This window comes from Python bivittatus, unplaced genomic scaffold (genome assembly GCF_059951505.1).
Source record: "Python bivittatus isolate LINGU-HERP-01145 unplaced genomic scaffold, Pbiv_v1 ctg000810_np1212, whole genome shotgun sequence".
Lineage (NCBI taxonomy): Eukaryota > Metazoa > Chordata > Lepidosauria > Squamata > Pythonidae > Python > Python bivittatus.
This window is the reverse complement of record NW_028277111.1, coordinates 4,103,531-4,118,539: the sequence shown is the minus strand read 5'-3', so window position 1 is coordinate 4,118,539 and position 15,009 is coordinate 4,103,531. Positions and strand designations below refer to the sequence as shown.

The window sequence follows — 15,009 nt, the reverse complement described above, 5'->3', positions numbered from 1 at the left end:
TTACTTCACTCCTTCATCTTTTGGACAATGAAGTTGTCTGTAAAGCACATTAAGTACCTGTTTGCACTCCTGCTTACTGCAATGTGCATTTGGTAAGCAGGGTGACTATAACTAGTATGTTGTACCCAACCCACTCCCATCTCATCCTAATTTCAATCCTCCATCAGCTCACAAAAACTTAGGGCTAGTAATAACATTTAATAGTTGGGAAAGCTGGAGTTCATGAAAAACTGCTTTTAAAAGATTGGGTAGGCAGGGGATGGCAATCCCTGCAGTTTCAGTTGCCATTGTTAACTGAATCCCATGGTCATTAGGCGAGGCAACCCAACTCCTCCTCCCCTACAACTTTCTCCTGCCTCCTTTTCCATTTCAGCTCCTATTATTCAAACTGCTGAACACCGCAGCCAACCTCATTTTAAAGACTTGCATTCTGTATATGCTGATGCCTATATTTTCCTTTTTACAGTGACAGAGAAAAGACATATAGAGAACAAATTTTGGGCTGACTCCTATACTCAGGTTCCCCAGACCAAGGAGACAAACCCCCAAGCCAGAATCCAAGAGGGCTTTTATACCCAACAATAGCCCTTCCCAAACACATTCCCCCTCCCAACAGCACGTGTCCACACCTGAACCGGAGCCCCCAGTTCTCGGATGACCTAAGAAATAGTAATTGGCATTGAGCACGATTCCTCTTTCTCAGGAACAGAACCTGTTCAGTGATCATGACCGGAAGGGTCTTCTGTTCCTCCTAGGTAATTTTTTTGCAAGAAAGAGGAAACAATGAAGCAGAGGTACATTACGTACCTCTGTACTTTATGAAGTTGCAATTTGGTTCAAGGAACTCATAAAGGACAAAGAGTTATTCAATAAAATATTAAAATTATGTAAGGTGGACAAAAAGAGTTTAACTTGCATATTTGAAAATATATGTTTAGAATTAAAAACCTAAGAGTTCATTACTGACTGGAAGAGACGAAGTGTGCCGGTTGCCCTTTAATCAGTCTCACAATATTTGCAGGGAGTGCATTTTCCCCACAAAAGCATCTCAGTGTTACGCCAAACCGAAAGGAAGGGGAGATCGATCCCGTCCCTCTCAAGAGCGGAAGGTCCCTAAATCTAAGGGAAAATACTCCAGGAGGAAGAGATAGAACAGGCATAAGTAAATCCACAAAGAAGGGGAGATCGATCCCGTCCCTCTCAAGAGCGGAAGGTCCCTAAATCTAAGGGAAAATACTCCAGGAGGAAGAGATAGAACAGGCATAAGTAAATCCACAAAGAAGGAAAGGCCACACCAATTAAGAGCAGAAGATAAAGAAGGAACTCCTGATCAGAATGAAAAGAAATAAAAAGAGGCAGTGAAGCATTTCATAAAAATGGCAGGCCTTTACCTGGAAATAGCAGCCATGTAGAGAGCAGAATCCCGGAGTTCTGTCAGTTTGACTTGGACTGGGGAAGTCCAGTATGAGAGGCCAAAGGCAAGGTGAGCAAAGCAACACAGTTCTAGTTATCCAAAAGCGGATCATTAACCAGGGTGGTTTTCCAGGTGCAGGAGCCATTGATGGCTCAGCAGGCCCCCCAGGAAGAGGAGATCGATCCAGTCCCTCATGGGAGCCACTTTTCAGGAGGATCTCCCAGGAATCCAACTTGGGTCACCTCCCCAGGTAAGCTAAGGTTTCTTCTGAAAGCAGGGGAGGCTGAGCTCCTTCCATTAACTAGCTTCTTTTAGAAAGAAATTCTGGACCTCTGTGGATTTGTACGTAGTCTTTCACAAGGCCTTAAAATAGTCTATTTCCACACCTTTCTCTTGCTTACAGGGAATGGAAGGAAGTACTTGTCCAGGATGTCCAGGCTAAGTGATGGCTTTTTGAGGAGGGGGCAAACCACTGCCTCCCTCAGCAGGGATGATAATAGCACCTCAGTCCAGGAGGCATTTACTACTATTGCTGTCCTAACTCAGCTCCTTCTCAAATCACTGGACACTTTTGCTGGCAAGGAAGGTGTAATGGTATGTGGGATGGCCTTGGGAGACTGCCTATGCTGCCTAGGGAATGGTCAGATAAAAGGGAGTGTAGCCCACAGCTCCAAAGTGGACAGAACAAGAGGCTCAGGAGGGACCCTCCCTAAATTATAAGGCTGTATAGGTGACGGCGGGAGAATATACTTTCAGACTCACAAGGTTGATGTCAGCCTTACCAAGTACACCAGACAGGAAACACAACCATATAAGCTAAATCTACTTTATTGTAGTTACATTAACAGAAACTTGCCATCTGCTCACAAAAAAACCCACTGTACAGAGTACACATGGGGAATCTTGCAATCTCTCTTTACTCCAGAAAGATTTCAGCAGCCGAATCCTGCATTTGGGCACTGTTTTCAGCCTCAACATGTTCCTCTGTTGTAGAGGAACGTCAATTTACCGGAAGCTTCAAAGGCAACCCCTTTGTGAGCAGTTGCCATAGCAACTATTTCTCAACCACTTGAGCTTCCCTACTCATCTTGGGGAAGAAACTCTTCAATGCAAGTACTGGGACTTTATTAATAAACTTTTATTAACTGTGATTCTCCTGGCATCTCGTTCCATGTATTTGTTTTTTGATATCCGAACCTCATCCATCATAGCCAGCAATACTGAGCCCCACATTAAAGTTTTTTGTTGGTGGTGGTACTGCAGCCCCTTGAAACCGGATCAACTCCTCAAGAATCAACCAGAAACAACCAAGCAAGAAAGGCGAAGAAAAAGTCAAGACTTGGACAGAACAGAACTAGAAAATAAAAACTAAAAAAGAGAAAAGACAGACTGAACTCTGTAGAAAAAGGAGTACTGTACACCTCCACAGAGAGTGACTATAGGGATACACAAGGATTAAGACAGCAGAGAGGACATCCAAACTGGCCTGAAGGAATCCGGAGAGCATTTACTTGCTTGCTTCATAATAAATGAAAAAATTTACTTGGTGGACGCCAGCCCTGCGGCTCCTCTTTCCATTTCTCTCACTTCCAGCGCCCTCGTTCCAGTCTCCCCTCCACTTCTTCCACCCGTCCCAGAAACGCCGACACACTTCGAAGAGGATTCTGGGACAGACCAAGGGAAATCCCAGAGCACAGAAGCCACAATTAAACCAGCTTCCATCCCAAGGATGCGATGGGAAAACGTGTCCCAGAGGCTCTTCGGATTTCCTCGGAGAAGGGGCGCCTGCCTCGAAGAGCCCCGCCCGGCCTGACGCTTCCGAAACGGGCCGCTTTGCTCATTCCAGCCCCTGCTAGGCCTCCGCCGTGCCCATCATCCCCGACCACCTCGCCCTTCTCCCACCCCCCGCAGCCTCGCCCATCCCCCGAATAAATGCTCCCCCAGCACCGCAGCTCAGACCGCTTTCTAGCGTCAGCAATGAACGGAGCATGCGCAGAAGCACTCTCTGCCAAGCGGAGCACAGGAGAGGAGCGGGGGGGGCGGTGGGTTCCACTGGGGAGGCTCTCTAGCCACGGGCAGGAAAGGAAAGTCGCCACAGCGTTTTGCCCCTCTAGGAAGGAGCACTCTCTGACAGACCCGCTCGGAGGCCGGGAGGGCGCGGGAAGTTGTGGCGGGAGCGGCTGGCAGCTGCTCTTCCCAGGCGCAGAAGCCCCGAGGAAGCGGAGCCCCTCCCCCCCGGAAACCGGGGGGGCGGTTGGGGGGCCTCGAGGGAACAGGGAAAGGTCCCGCCCGGGAAGGAGCCTCGGCTGCGGCCCCCGGCCCGGGTCCCCGACGGTCGCTGGAGCCCCGATGGCGGTCGGGCGGCAGGAAGCAGCGGCGCGTGGGGGCAGCTTCCCCCTCCTCGGACGCGCTCGGCTCGGCCTGCTGTGCGGGGCCCGGCGAGGCGTTTGCTCTGCTCTCGGGGCTGAAACCGGAGAGGGCCGCGCGGGGCCTGAGGAGGGTCCCCGGAGCGCCCTCGGAGAAGCGGACTGCGGGGAATGAGAGCGGCCCTGCGGAGGGTTTCCCTGTTTCCGCTGCGGACGAGCCGGAGGCGGGATGGAGGCCCCGAGGTCTTCGGGGCTGGGCGCGGCCGCGGGCCCTCCCGCCGTCCAGGCCGGCCGCGGAGGGGCCTTCGGGGGAAGGGGCAGCCCGAAAGCCCTCCCCGAGGGGAGGCTCGGCCCGGACGCGCAGCGCCAGCGCTTCCGCGGCTTCTGCTACCAGGAGGCCCGCGGGCCCCGGGAGGCGTGCAGCCAGCTGCACCGGCTGTGCCGTCGGTGGCTGCGGCCGGAGCGGAGCAGCAAGGCGGAGATGCTGGACCTGCTGGTGCTGGAGCAGTTCCTGGCCCTGCTGCCCGCCGAGGTGGAGCGCTGGGTCGGGGAATGCGGGGCGGAGACCTGCTCGCAGGCGGTGGCCCTGGCCGAGGGCTTCCTGCTGAGCCAAGCCGCCGGCGAGGAGGAGCTGCGGGAGAGGCAGGTGAGAGGATTTCGTCCGGGGAGCTGCGAGGGGCGAGAAGATATCTAGGAATATCTGCAGGAAATCGCAGAAATTAAGAACATGTCTGTGCAGTCTTTTCTGGAAATCTCAATATTCTGAGAAGTCTTTTCGTCTTGAGGCAAAGGCTTCTGTTTCCTCTGGGAGATTCCTCCAGCCGAGATTCCCAGACCAAGGATGCAGACTCCAAACCCAGTTCCAAGAGGGCTTTAGTCCCCAACAATAGCCCTTCCCAAACACCCCCCCCAAACGTACACACACAAAAGCGTGTGTCCATATCCCAGTTCTGTGGTTGTTTTAGAAATCTTAGTCAGTACCATTAGTGTTGAACTTAATCAAGAGAAGTCAACCCTTTTTCTCATGAACATAACGTGTTAACCAAACAGGATATTGGAGAGTTATATTTCTTCTCTTAGATAAATCTTTTTTGGCAAGAAGCAGGAAACAAGGAAGTACAGGGGTATTACACAGCTGCAAATAGGAGGTGAAAAGACTGAAAACACTTTTTCCCCCTCCTCAAGTTTTTTGGCTCTAGTGAGCACAATCACCATAGAAAGCAGCAGTGTACATTATAATACATTACCAAATCACAGTTTGAATATAGTTGTCCCTTTAGTACATTCCTCGTTTTCAGCATAACTAATTAGAGGTGCAGATCCCAAGCCTACATGACTTTCCCAACTACTGTAAGCAGAGAGGTCGTCTGATAATTAGTTACCACAAATCTTGTAGCTCTTTGGTGGTAAGCAGAGTACCTATTGTAGATAAGATAGTGTTGTGAAAAAAATGGTCACTGAAGAAAAAACAAAGCTTTTGGGGAGGGAAACAACAAAGTATAGTTTACTGGTATCGCCTTACAGTGATCACTGGGCTCCCTAGCAGCCAATAGCAGGAGAGAGCTCTGAGCAAACCCACTCTTCAGATTATATACATATTGTCTTTAGCATTTGAAACAGAAATAAGAGAAAGATAAAAGGGGTAAGGCAATTACACAGCATCCTTTTCTCTGGAGTGTTTTGATAAGCTATTAAGTTGATTTTTTTTTTAATACACTTGTATATCCTTCCTGATACTATCAACATGTAGCATAAACATCAGTGTTTACATTGTGATCTCCTGTTACCTGATTCTAGCCAAATAAGGGCAACGATCTGGGTTATGTGAACTGCTTCTGGTACAGGGCCACAGCACTAAATATTAGATCGGACATTTGTACTGTTGTTAGTGATCTACATACTGTATTATACCTAATAAACGAAATGGAATATTTAACCTTTAATATGGCCCGTAGTACCACAATACCAAGAGAAAGCAACAAATTAACACACCTTTACATTTTATGCACACATACACAATTTGCTGCCCTAATTCTCCTATGTTTCTGATTTTATTACCTAAAAATGTTGCATTGTGAGCTGGCATTTTTTATCAATCAGGTCACAGAATATTGTTCTAGAAAGCAGTTTAAGGAATGTTCTGTCTTTGGGCCGTTCTTGGTTATGGGAGTTTATGCCTGTTATCCACCCATTGTAGTTTGGTCTTTTCCCGGTTTGCAGAATTTCATTGTTTAGTCCATCCCAGGATAGTGTTGCAGTCTACATGTACCTGTGCATTGAAATAAAGTATACTGTATATTGTTGATTAAACTTTAATATTTATGATAAGAGGGCTCTTTAAGTCCAATATTCATCACAGTTACTTCCAAAAGTGGTTTGCTGGGAAAATCTGCCAAGATATTTCAATCCATTCAAACAGAGATTCTCTCTGGTTCAGCTCTTGGTTTCTAAATATTCAAAATAACCTTACAACATTTATAACTAAAACTTAAACCAATCAGGGAATTAGAGGAGAGAAAGAATGAAGTGTCCAAATTGCCTTTTAATCACAATCATAATATTTTCTGGGGGCGCGTCTTCCCTGCAAAACCATCTCAGTGTTGATCCCAAGGTCTGTCCCTGAACTGCCCACCGCAAGAGGCAAAGGGAAGGCAAACCAAAAGGAAGGGGAGATCGATCTCGTCCCTCTCAAGACTAAGGTCCATAAATCTAAAGGAAAATACTTCAGGAGGAAGAGATAGAACAGGTATAAGTACATTGACAAAGAAGGAAAGGCCACACCTATCGAGAAGAGGAAAAGATAAAGAAGGAACTCCTGATCAGAATGAAAAGAGGAAATTAAAAGAGGCAACAAAGCAATTCACAAAAATGGCAGCCATGTACAGAGCAGAATCCTTCAGTTGTATCACTTGTATCAGTGAGCTAATACAGTTTATGGTCCTGCAAAAGTGGATCATAAACCAGACTGTTCTTTCAGTTGCAGGAGCCGGTCATGGGAGAGATCCCAGCAGAGCTCCAGGGAAGAGATCGATCCACTCCGTCTCAAGAGCTGCTTTTCAGGAGGATCCAACTCAGACCACCTCGCCAGGTAAGTGTAGGTGTCTTCTGAGAGCAGTAGAGTTCAAGCTCCGCCTGTTTATGAGCTGCTTTTACAACCAAATGCTGAGTCTGTGTGCATTGGAACAGTGTCCCCCCAAGAATGACCCACTGAATCACACTCATTCTACTTTAAAAATTCTTCTGGAGATGCAAATGAGAAACAATTCGCAGGCTGAGAGGCTTGTATTAGGAAATGTAATTTATTTATTGAAAGAGTTTTAATACTTCTTAATACTTTTCAGAGGTGTGCTGAAAACCAATTAAAAAATGAAGCCCATGAATTGAAACAATAGGAATAAGATAAAAACTGCTTCAGAAATATGCCAGCATAACCACTTAAAAATGAATCGTATGAAGGACAGATTTCCCATGTAAAAACCCTTAAGTCAGTGCTAAGTGGCTGCAACAGTAAGACTGTTGGTCAGGTGACTTGGGATTCCCAGGCCCATTGCCAACATTTTGAAATAGGCCGGGAAAGAAATTCCTAGTGAGTGTGTCGTATTTTCTAAGGAATTTGGAATTTGCTCCCCAAGCAGGTGAGACCAGGGGATTCTGCTCCCCCAAACCTTGGTGAGTTATTCTAGGCCAGGGGGAGGCTCCCCAAGGGGGCTGTGTTGCCATTCTACAAGTTGGATGCAGTCATGTTTTGTGCAGTTACAGCAGCAGCCTCGGGGGGGGCGGGGTTGACTTCACAGGCACAAGGACTATGTGGACATGCAGACATAAACCTGCCCTGCAAGAAAATGTCCATTTGGTGCCTTGCAAAGCTCTTTTTTCTGTTTTGTTCAGTAAGAGAGAACTTATAAGTCTTTTGTGGGATTATCTGCTAAGGAAAATTTTCTCTTTTTCTAGGGTTCTGGTCCCTTTGAAGAGGTGGCTGTGGACTTCACAGAGGAGGAGTGGGCATTGCTGGATTCTGGCCAGAGGGCCTTGTGCAGGGAAGTCATGCTGGAGATTTCAAGGAATATGGCTGCTCTGGGTAACGTCCCTCTTTACTCTGGGTTCCATTCATTGGGAAAGCTTTTTTTCAGTGGGAGGTGTTTAGTATTTCAATAATATCCAAGGCCATATATCTAGGCTGGTACTCAAAAAACATTCTGAAAGAAGGCATGATTTTCCACTTCTTCATTGTTGCCAAGAAAGCTTCCTGGTTGTGTCCATGAAGCAAACAGAGACCTTCATCTTAACTGGCAGGAAATGGGTTGGGAATGCTGTGGGAGGCCCAAAACCCTTTGGCATATTTAGAGGGACAGAAAGGGGAGATGAAAAGAACCCCTTCCAGCTACTTGGAACCATCTGTCCCACCAGCAGTTCTGCCCCCTCCCGCCATCAAAAATGAAGGATGCAGATTCTGAAAAGTGTCAGTGCAAGCAGCTATTTTTTGTTCTGGGGAAAAGATGGAGAGGAAGAACTAGAAAATAGGACTTAATCAATGAATGACGATGGTGGGGAGAGAAGAAGCAGTTAGCTGCTATCTGCTCATCAAAGAACTGGGTGTCCAAAAGGAGTCCCAAGTTATAATCCAGTTCAGTGCAGGGACTTCTGACCCCATCCAGAAATGAATATGGAATCTCTGAAATCAGATGGCTTCCATTCTTAGAGCAGCTCCAGTTTTCTGGGACTTAGCCCCAATTTGTTCCTCTGCACATCCGGACTTGCATAGCTTGGACATCATCCTGTATGCAGCCTGGGCTCAAGATATAAAGTGTACTATAGTATCAACATTAGAATGACTTACCTAACCCCATTTTGATGGATCACTTCATTCAGCACTACATGTCTAAGTTAAACAGGAGTGCAGAGAGTGTAAAGCTTTGAGGAATTCCACAACTGAGGAACCTTGGGCCTGACCTCCCCCCCCCCGCCCCCCAAACGCTGCACTGAAACTGTCACTTAGGGAAAGACAACCACTGCAAAACAGTATTCTCAAACCCTGACCTTGGAGGTGGTCCAGAATGATACCGTTATCAATTGTATCAAAAGCCATGGAGAGATTAAGTAACATTAGGGGGATCATACTCCTCATATTCCAATTCCTCCAGAGGTCACCCCCCAGCATTATCCAAGTTGTCTGTAACTCTGACTTGAAACTCCACTGAAACTGGTTCAGATAATCTCCCCGCAGAGTCCTCTGCAGCTGTAGCCTCACCCTTTTCTCAACAACCTTTGCCAGAAGAGCCTGTTGGAGACATGAGTAGTTATTCAGAATGGCCAGGCTGAGTAATGGCTTTTGAGGAGGGGACACCGCTGCTTCCTTCAAGGAGGAGGATAGCAGCTCTTTGGCCAAGGAAGGATTTACTAAATTCTAACGAGAATTTCTATTTTCTTTTTTCCAAGCTGGTGATGGGCCGGAGAATGACAATGACAATCAGGCGACGTTAATGCCACTGCAAACAGCAGAGCGTGAAGTCAAAGAAGTTACATTTGACCATCAAGGAAATCCAAAAAGGCAAGAGAGAAGTCACTCAGAAGATGGAGGGGAGAAGTCCTCCACTTCTCTCCCTGTTGAAATCCATGGCTTCCAGACCCTGCAAGATCAGAAAGGGAAGAGAAGGGGAAAATATGGGAGAAGAGAGAAAAATGAATTTGATTTAAGTGAATACGGCAAAAGCCAGACTAAAGGAAAAGAATATCGCTACAGACAGTATGGAAAATACATCAATCATTCTTTTTCTCTTACTTTACCTAAGAAACTGTACAGGAAACACAAACCACATACATTTATAAAATTTGGGAAGGGTTTCAGTCTAAGCAGAGAGATGAAACTATGCATGAAGTGTGGAAAGAGCTTCAGTAGCAGCAGTACTCTTAATCGCCATCAGAGGATCCATACAGGTGAGAAACCATATAGTTGCATGGAGTGTGGAAAAAGCTTTTGTCGGAACACACAGCTTATTCATCATAAAAGGATCCATACTGGGGAGAGACCATATAAATGCACGGAGTGTGGAAAGAGCTTTATTGAGAACAGAGACTTTACTCGCCACCAAAGAATCCACACAGGGGAGAGACCATATAGGTGCATGGAGTGTGGAAAGAGCTTTATTGACAGCAGAGACCTTAGTCGCCACCAAAGGATCCACAGAGAGGAGAGACCATATAAATGCATGGAGTGTGGAAAAAGCTTTAATGACTACAGCACCTTTACTCATCATGAAAGGATCCACACTGGAGAGAGTCGATATAAATGCATAGAGTGTGGAAAAAGCTTTAACAACCATGAGACCTTTACTCATCATAAAAGGATCCATACAGGTGAGAAACCATATAAGTGTATAGAGTGTGGAAAGGGCTTTATCCGGAAAGGACATCTTACTCGTCATGTAAGGATCCACACAGGGGAGAAACCTTATAAATGCACAGAGTGTGGAAAGGGCTTCAGTACTAACTGTAATCTGACTCGCCATCAGAGGATCCACACAGGAGACAAACCTTATAGTTGCAGGGAGTGTGGAAAGAGATTCATTGAGCATAGTGACCTTACTTCCCATCAAAGGACCCACACAGGGGACAGACCATATAAATGCATGGAGTGTGGAAAGAGTTTTTTTGACAATAGTGACCTTACTCGCCACCAAAGGATCCACACAGGAGATAAACTGTATAAATGCATGGAGTGTGGAAAGAGCTTTACTCAAAAAGGAAAACTTAATTCTCATAAGAGGATCCACACAGGGGAGAGACCATATAAATGCATGGAGTGTGGAAAGAGCTTTATTGACAACTGTGACCTTACTTCTCACCAAAGGATCCACACAGGGGAGAGACCTTATAAATGCATGGATTGTGGAAAAAGCTTTCGTCGGAACACAGAACTTATTCATCATAAAAGGATCCACACTGGGGAGAGACCATATAAATGCATGGAGTGTGGAAAGCGGTTTACTCAGAAAGGACATCTTACTCACCATGAAAGAATCCACACAGGGGAGAAACCATATAAATGCCCAGAGTGTGGAAAGAGCTTTGCTCAGAAAGGACAACTTAATTCTCATGAAAGGATCCACACAGGGGAGAGACCTTATAAATGCATGGAGTGTGGAAAAAGCTTTCGCTGGAGCACAGAACTTATTCATCATGAAAGGATCCACACTGGGGAGAGACCATATAAATGCATGGAGTGTGGAAAGCGGTTTACTCAGAAAGGACATCTTACTCACCATGAAAGAATCCACACAGGGGCGAAACCATATAAATGCACAGATTGTGGAAAGAGCTTTGCTCGGACAGGACAACTTAATTCTCATAAAAGGATCCACACAGGGGAGAGACCATATAAATGAATGTAGTGTGGAGAAAGCTTTAACAATCACAAGACCTTTACTCATGAAAGCATCCACACTCGGGAAAATCCATACAAATGCAAGGAGTGTGGAAAAAGCTTTAACAACCACTAGACTTTTACTCATCAATAATGGATCCGTACAGGTGATTAATCATAAAAATGCATAGAGTGTGGAAAGAACTTTAGTGGTGAAGAACATCTTACTGGTCATGAAAGGATCCACACAGGGGCGAAACCTTATAAACGTATAGAGTGTGGAAAGGCCTTCAGTAGAAACCTATCTGACTTGCCGTGGGAGGATCCACACAGGGGAGAAACCTTATAGTTGCATGGAGTGTGGAAAAAGCTTTCGTCAGAACACAGAACTTATCATAAAAGGATCCACACTGGGGAGAGACCATATAAGTGCCTGGAGTGTGGAAAGAGCTTTTTTGACAACGGAGATCTTACCACCAAAGGATCCATACAGGGGATAAACTGTATAAGTGCCCAGAGTGTGGAAAGAGCTTTACTGAGAAAGGAAGACTTAATTCTCACAAGAGGATCCACACAGGGAAGAGATCATATAAATACATGGAGTGTGGAAAGAACTTTAATGATTACAGCACCTTTACTTGTCATAAAGGGATCCACACAGGAGAAAAATATAAATGCACGGTTTGTCCAGTGGTTAAGCCAGCAGGCTAGAAAGCAAGAGATAGTGAGTTCTGGTCCCACCTTAGGCATGAAAGTCAGATGGGTGACTTTGGGCCCGTCCCTCTCTCAGCCTAACTCACTTCACAGGGTTGTGGGGAAAATAGGAGGAGGAAGCAGTATTCAGTATGGTTGCATTCTTGAGTTGTTTATAAAAATAATAAAGGCGGGATAAAAAATAATAAAAAAAACCAAGTCATCGTCAAAGGATCCAGACATGGGAGAAAACTTATTGCATGGAACATGCAAAGATCTTTGGTTCGTCTTATTTTCCATCCTGTGAGGGTTCTTTTGTTTTCTGAGGACTGGACACACCACAGCGTAGCAGATCTGCACACAATGCTTTATTGTGGCACACACCTTCCCCAACAACAGGCTATTGCTCTGGGTTAACTCCACCCTTCTAGGCCTTGCAGTCTGATGGTGCTACATAAATACATCTTTAATACTCAGTCCTTAAGGCAAACAGATGTCTCAAAGTCTGTAAAGTGGCATGAACCTTTCCCTCCCTCCAAAAGTTCTTGCACTGGTTGAGATGAGAGGCTGCCTCAATGTGGTTGCTCCTTTTCGGGTTGCTTCCAAGCTCTTGCTTTTGAGCGCTCCAGCTGAGCTCACAAGCCAGGCTCCAGACAGGACTCCCACCTGGATATGCTGCTTACTGTAGCTTGTGGTCTTGGCAGTTGACTGTTAGCCCTCTTGCCTGCCTGTAACAGTTGTCAGTCTCCAAACATTGCCTCCTGCTTGCCCTTATCTCCTTTCCTCCTGCACACATTGTCTTAATGTTTGCTTTTGTAAGCCTGAGTGGGGCAAGGCTGCCTCTGAACATCAGCATGTCTTTGAAAGCACTAGGGTGTGGCTCAATTAGCCAGGCAGCTGGAACACTGGCATGGATGCTTGTAAGTAAACTGAGTGAGTGAATGAACGAATGAGCCCACCTCTTAGGTTTCTGGGGCTGTACCTTTGGGAAAATGGGCTGTGTTGAGCCTTGGGGAAGTGAGGTGGGAAGCGTTTCTGCCTGACTGTAGCTGCCTTTTCCAAATGCAGACAGCAATCCCAGCTTCACTCCCTTAGATATCCACACAGGAGCAAAGCTATAAATGCACCAATATAGAAAAAGCTGAAGATGGAACAGTGGCCTTACTTGTCATGGGATGACCCATACAGGAGAGTTACCATAGAAACGTATGAGATAATGGGCGAGTCAGTGAAAATGCACCATTGTGTCACTCATCTTACACTTTCTGCACATACTGTATTCCCAGTTATGGAGAAAATATCTCTTTGAAAGGTGGTTACCTCAGTAGGACTTGATTTCTGGGTCTGTGGTCAAAGGAAATTTGGTTGGATGTGATAATGTGACGGCCATGGAAGATTGAAAAAGAACAGAAGAAGTAACACTGCACAGATAAAGAGAAGAGAGGTGAAGAGGTATATAATTTTTTTCCCCATATTAAGGACAGAGGTTCATGTAAGTCTTTAGGACTTACTTCAGATGAGGTCTGCCTAGGGCTGCAATATTATCACACAGCTAAATATAACTCCAAACTGCATGTTTTAGAACACCCAGGTACATTGTCCAAACCATCTTATTCCCACTGATTTTACGCATTTCCAAATTGTATAAATGGATTTGTTCCATATTTCTCAAAAGCGTCTGTTCTGGGCAGTCAACAATCAGAGAAAAGGGTTAGGAATTCAGATTGGAAGAGAAAGGAGATGTTAGGGATCTCTGGGGATAATGGTAGGCCAGGTCCTTCATAGAGACCTTTTTTTGCAGTTCTCTGACCTGAAGGCATTATAGCAAGGCTTCCTCTGCAGTCAGTGGATAGCTCCTAAGAAGCCTCTAACTGACCAGCCCCATAGAGTTCAAATTCCATGCAGACTGGATACAGCAAGGCAGTCACCGTGTCTGAAGAGTTGTGCTGAGCAAATCTTGCTGGAACACAAGGCAAAGCATCTGCAGAAAACACAATCCATGCTTGGGTGCTGATTGCTCTAAGCTCAGAGAATTCCCAAAAAGGTCTGTAAAGAGACTTTCCTGTGTTTTTTCTTATGTTCATCTTTTTTTGCCCCATCTCTTTCTCCTCCCTTCCTTTCCATGAAACTGTCTTGCCAGATCACCCAATCCAATTTTGAGGGCTTGCAGAATCTACTGAACCAGAAACTCACCTCCAAGCTGGGTTTGCCCATTAGTTGCAGTGAAATCTGGTTAGTAGCAGGCTGGGATCTTTAGAAAGTATGTATTTGGGGCTTTTAATATTAGAAAGCAAGTCTGTGGCTGGGAGATAAAAGATGTACAGCTATGTCTGATGTAGAAAGATCAGATAAATTCTCCCTGATAAAAATGAACTGAAATGAGGGATCCTCTGGAGCTAAATGTGGAAGATTCTGGATGGAGAGACCCACTAACTGGGTCCTTGTAACTTGTCAGGTTAGCCTAAAAATGGGATTGGGTAATTTCTGGCACCTGGCCAACCTTGTCTACATAAGCAGGGTCTGCACATTAGAGATGGGACAGGAGATCACCAGAAATTCCAAGATGGAAGGCTTGTAGTGCTGTTTGAGGACAGCTGGAGGGTGTAAGAGTCCATCTTTGGTTCTCTCTTCTTTTCCTTGAACACGTGACTATCTTCTTGTCTACATTGCATTGTGCAGTTAAAAGCGATTATTGTTTTAAGTTGCTCAATAAATTATTTCAGGTTTTACCCTATTTGTGTTTCCATTGCCTGAACCTCTTCCTCATACTTGGCTGGGGCAAAATGAGGCTAGACTGGGAAGTTGAAAAAAATATATCTGAACATAGCAGTGGCAAACTACTTCCATGTTCTTATTGAGAAAATGGTGCTGTTTGAACCAGGCTATCTCATAAATAATTGGATAAATCATTGATTGACTGATTGATTGATTGATTGATTGACTGACTGATTATGTGCGACGAAAGTATTGCCAACTCTTAGCAACCACCAGTCAAAACCTGTCCAGAATGCACTGGCCCTTCAGGACTCCCAGTGGTGCACTCATTCCTGCTGTAATGGAATCCATCTGCCTCGTTGCTGTTCCTCTTCTTCCTCCCATCTTTCCTACTTTTATAGATTCCTCAGTGGAGTCGGGTCTTCACGTAATGTTCCCATATATGATGGAGCCTTGTCATT

General features: G+C 45.6%; 1 protein-coding gene across 1 annotated transcript; it reads left to right on the top strand.

Moving 5' to 3' along the window:
* The first annotated feature begins 3,460 nt into the window (after window positions 1–3,460).
* On the top strand, window positions 3,461–11,473 carry LOC107326017 (uncharacterized). Its single transcript, XM_088129413.1, has 4 exons — window positions 3,461–4,426; window positions 6,758–6,868; window positions 7,732–7,858; window positions 9,217–11,473. The coding sequence occupies exons 1-4, from the start codon at window positions 4,010–4,012 to the stop codon at window positions 11,160–11,162; spliced, it is 2,601 nt and encodes an 866-aa protein (XP_087985539.1). The 5' UTR covers window positions 3,461–4,009; the 3' UTR covers window positions 11,163–11,473.
* Window positions 11,474–15,009: the final 3,536 nt, after the last annotated feature.

Coding starts and splice junctions, on each gene's coding strand:
- LOC107326017 (XM_088129413.1), top strand. CDS start 4,010: ATGGAGGCCCCGAGGTCTTCGGGGCTGGGCGCGGCCGCGGGCCCTCCC. Junction 4,427..6,757: donor AGGAGCTGCGGGAGAGGCAG/GTGAGAGGATTT, acceptor CTGTTCTTTCAG/TTGCAGGAGCCGGTCATGGG. Junction 6,869..7,731: donor AACTCAGACCACCTCGCCAG/GTAAGTGTAGGT, acceptor CTCTTTTTCTAG/GGTTCTGGTCCCTTTGAAGA.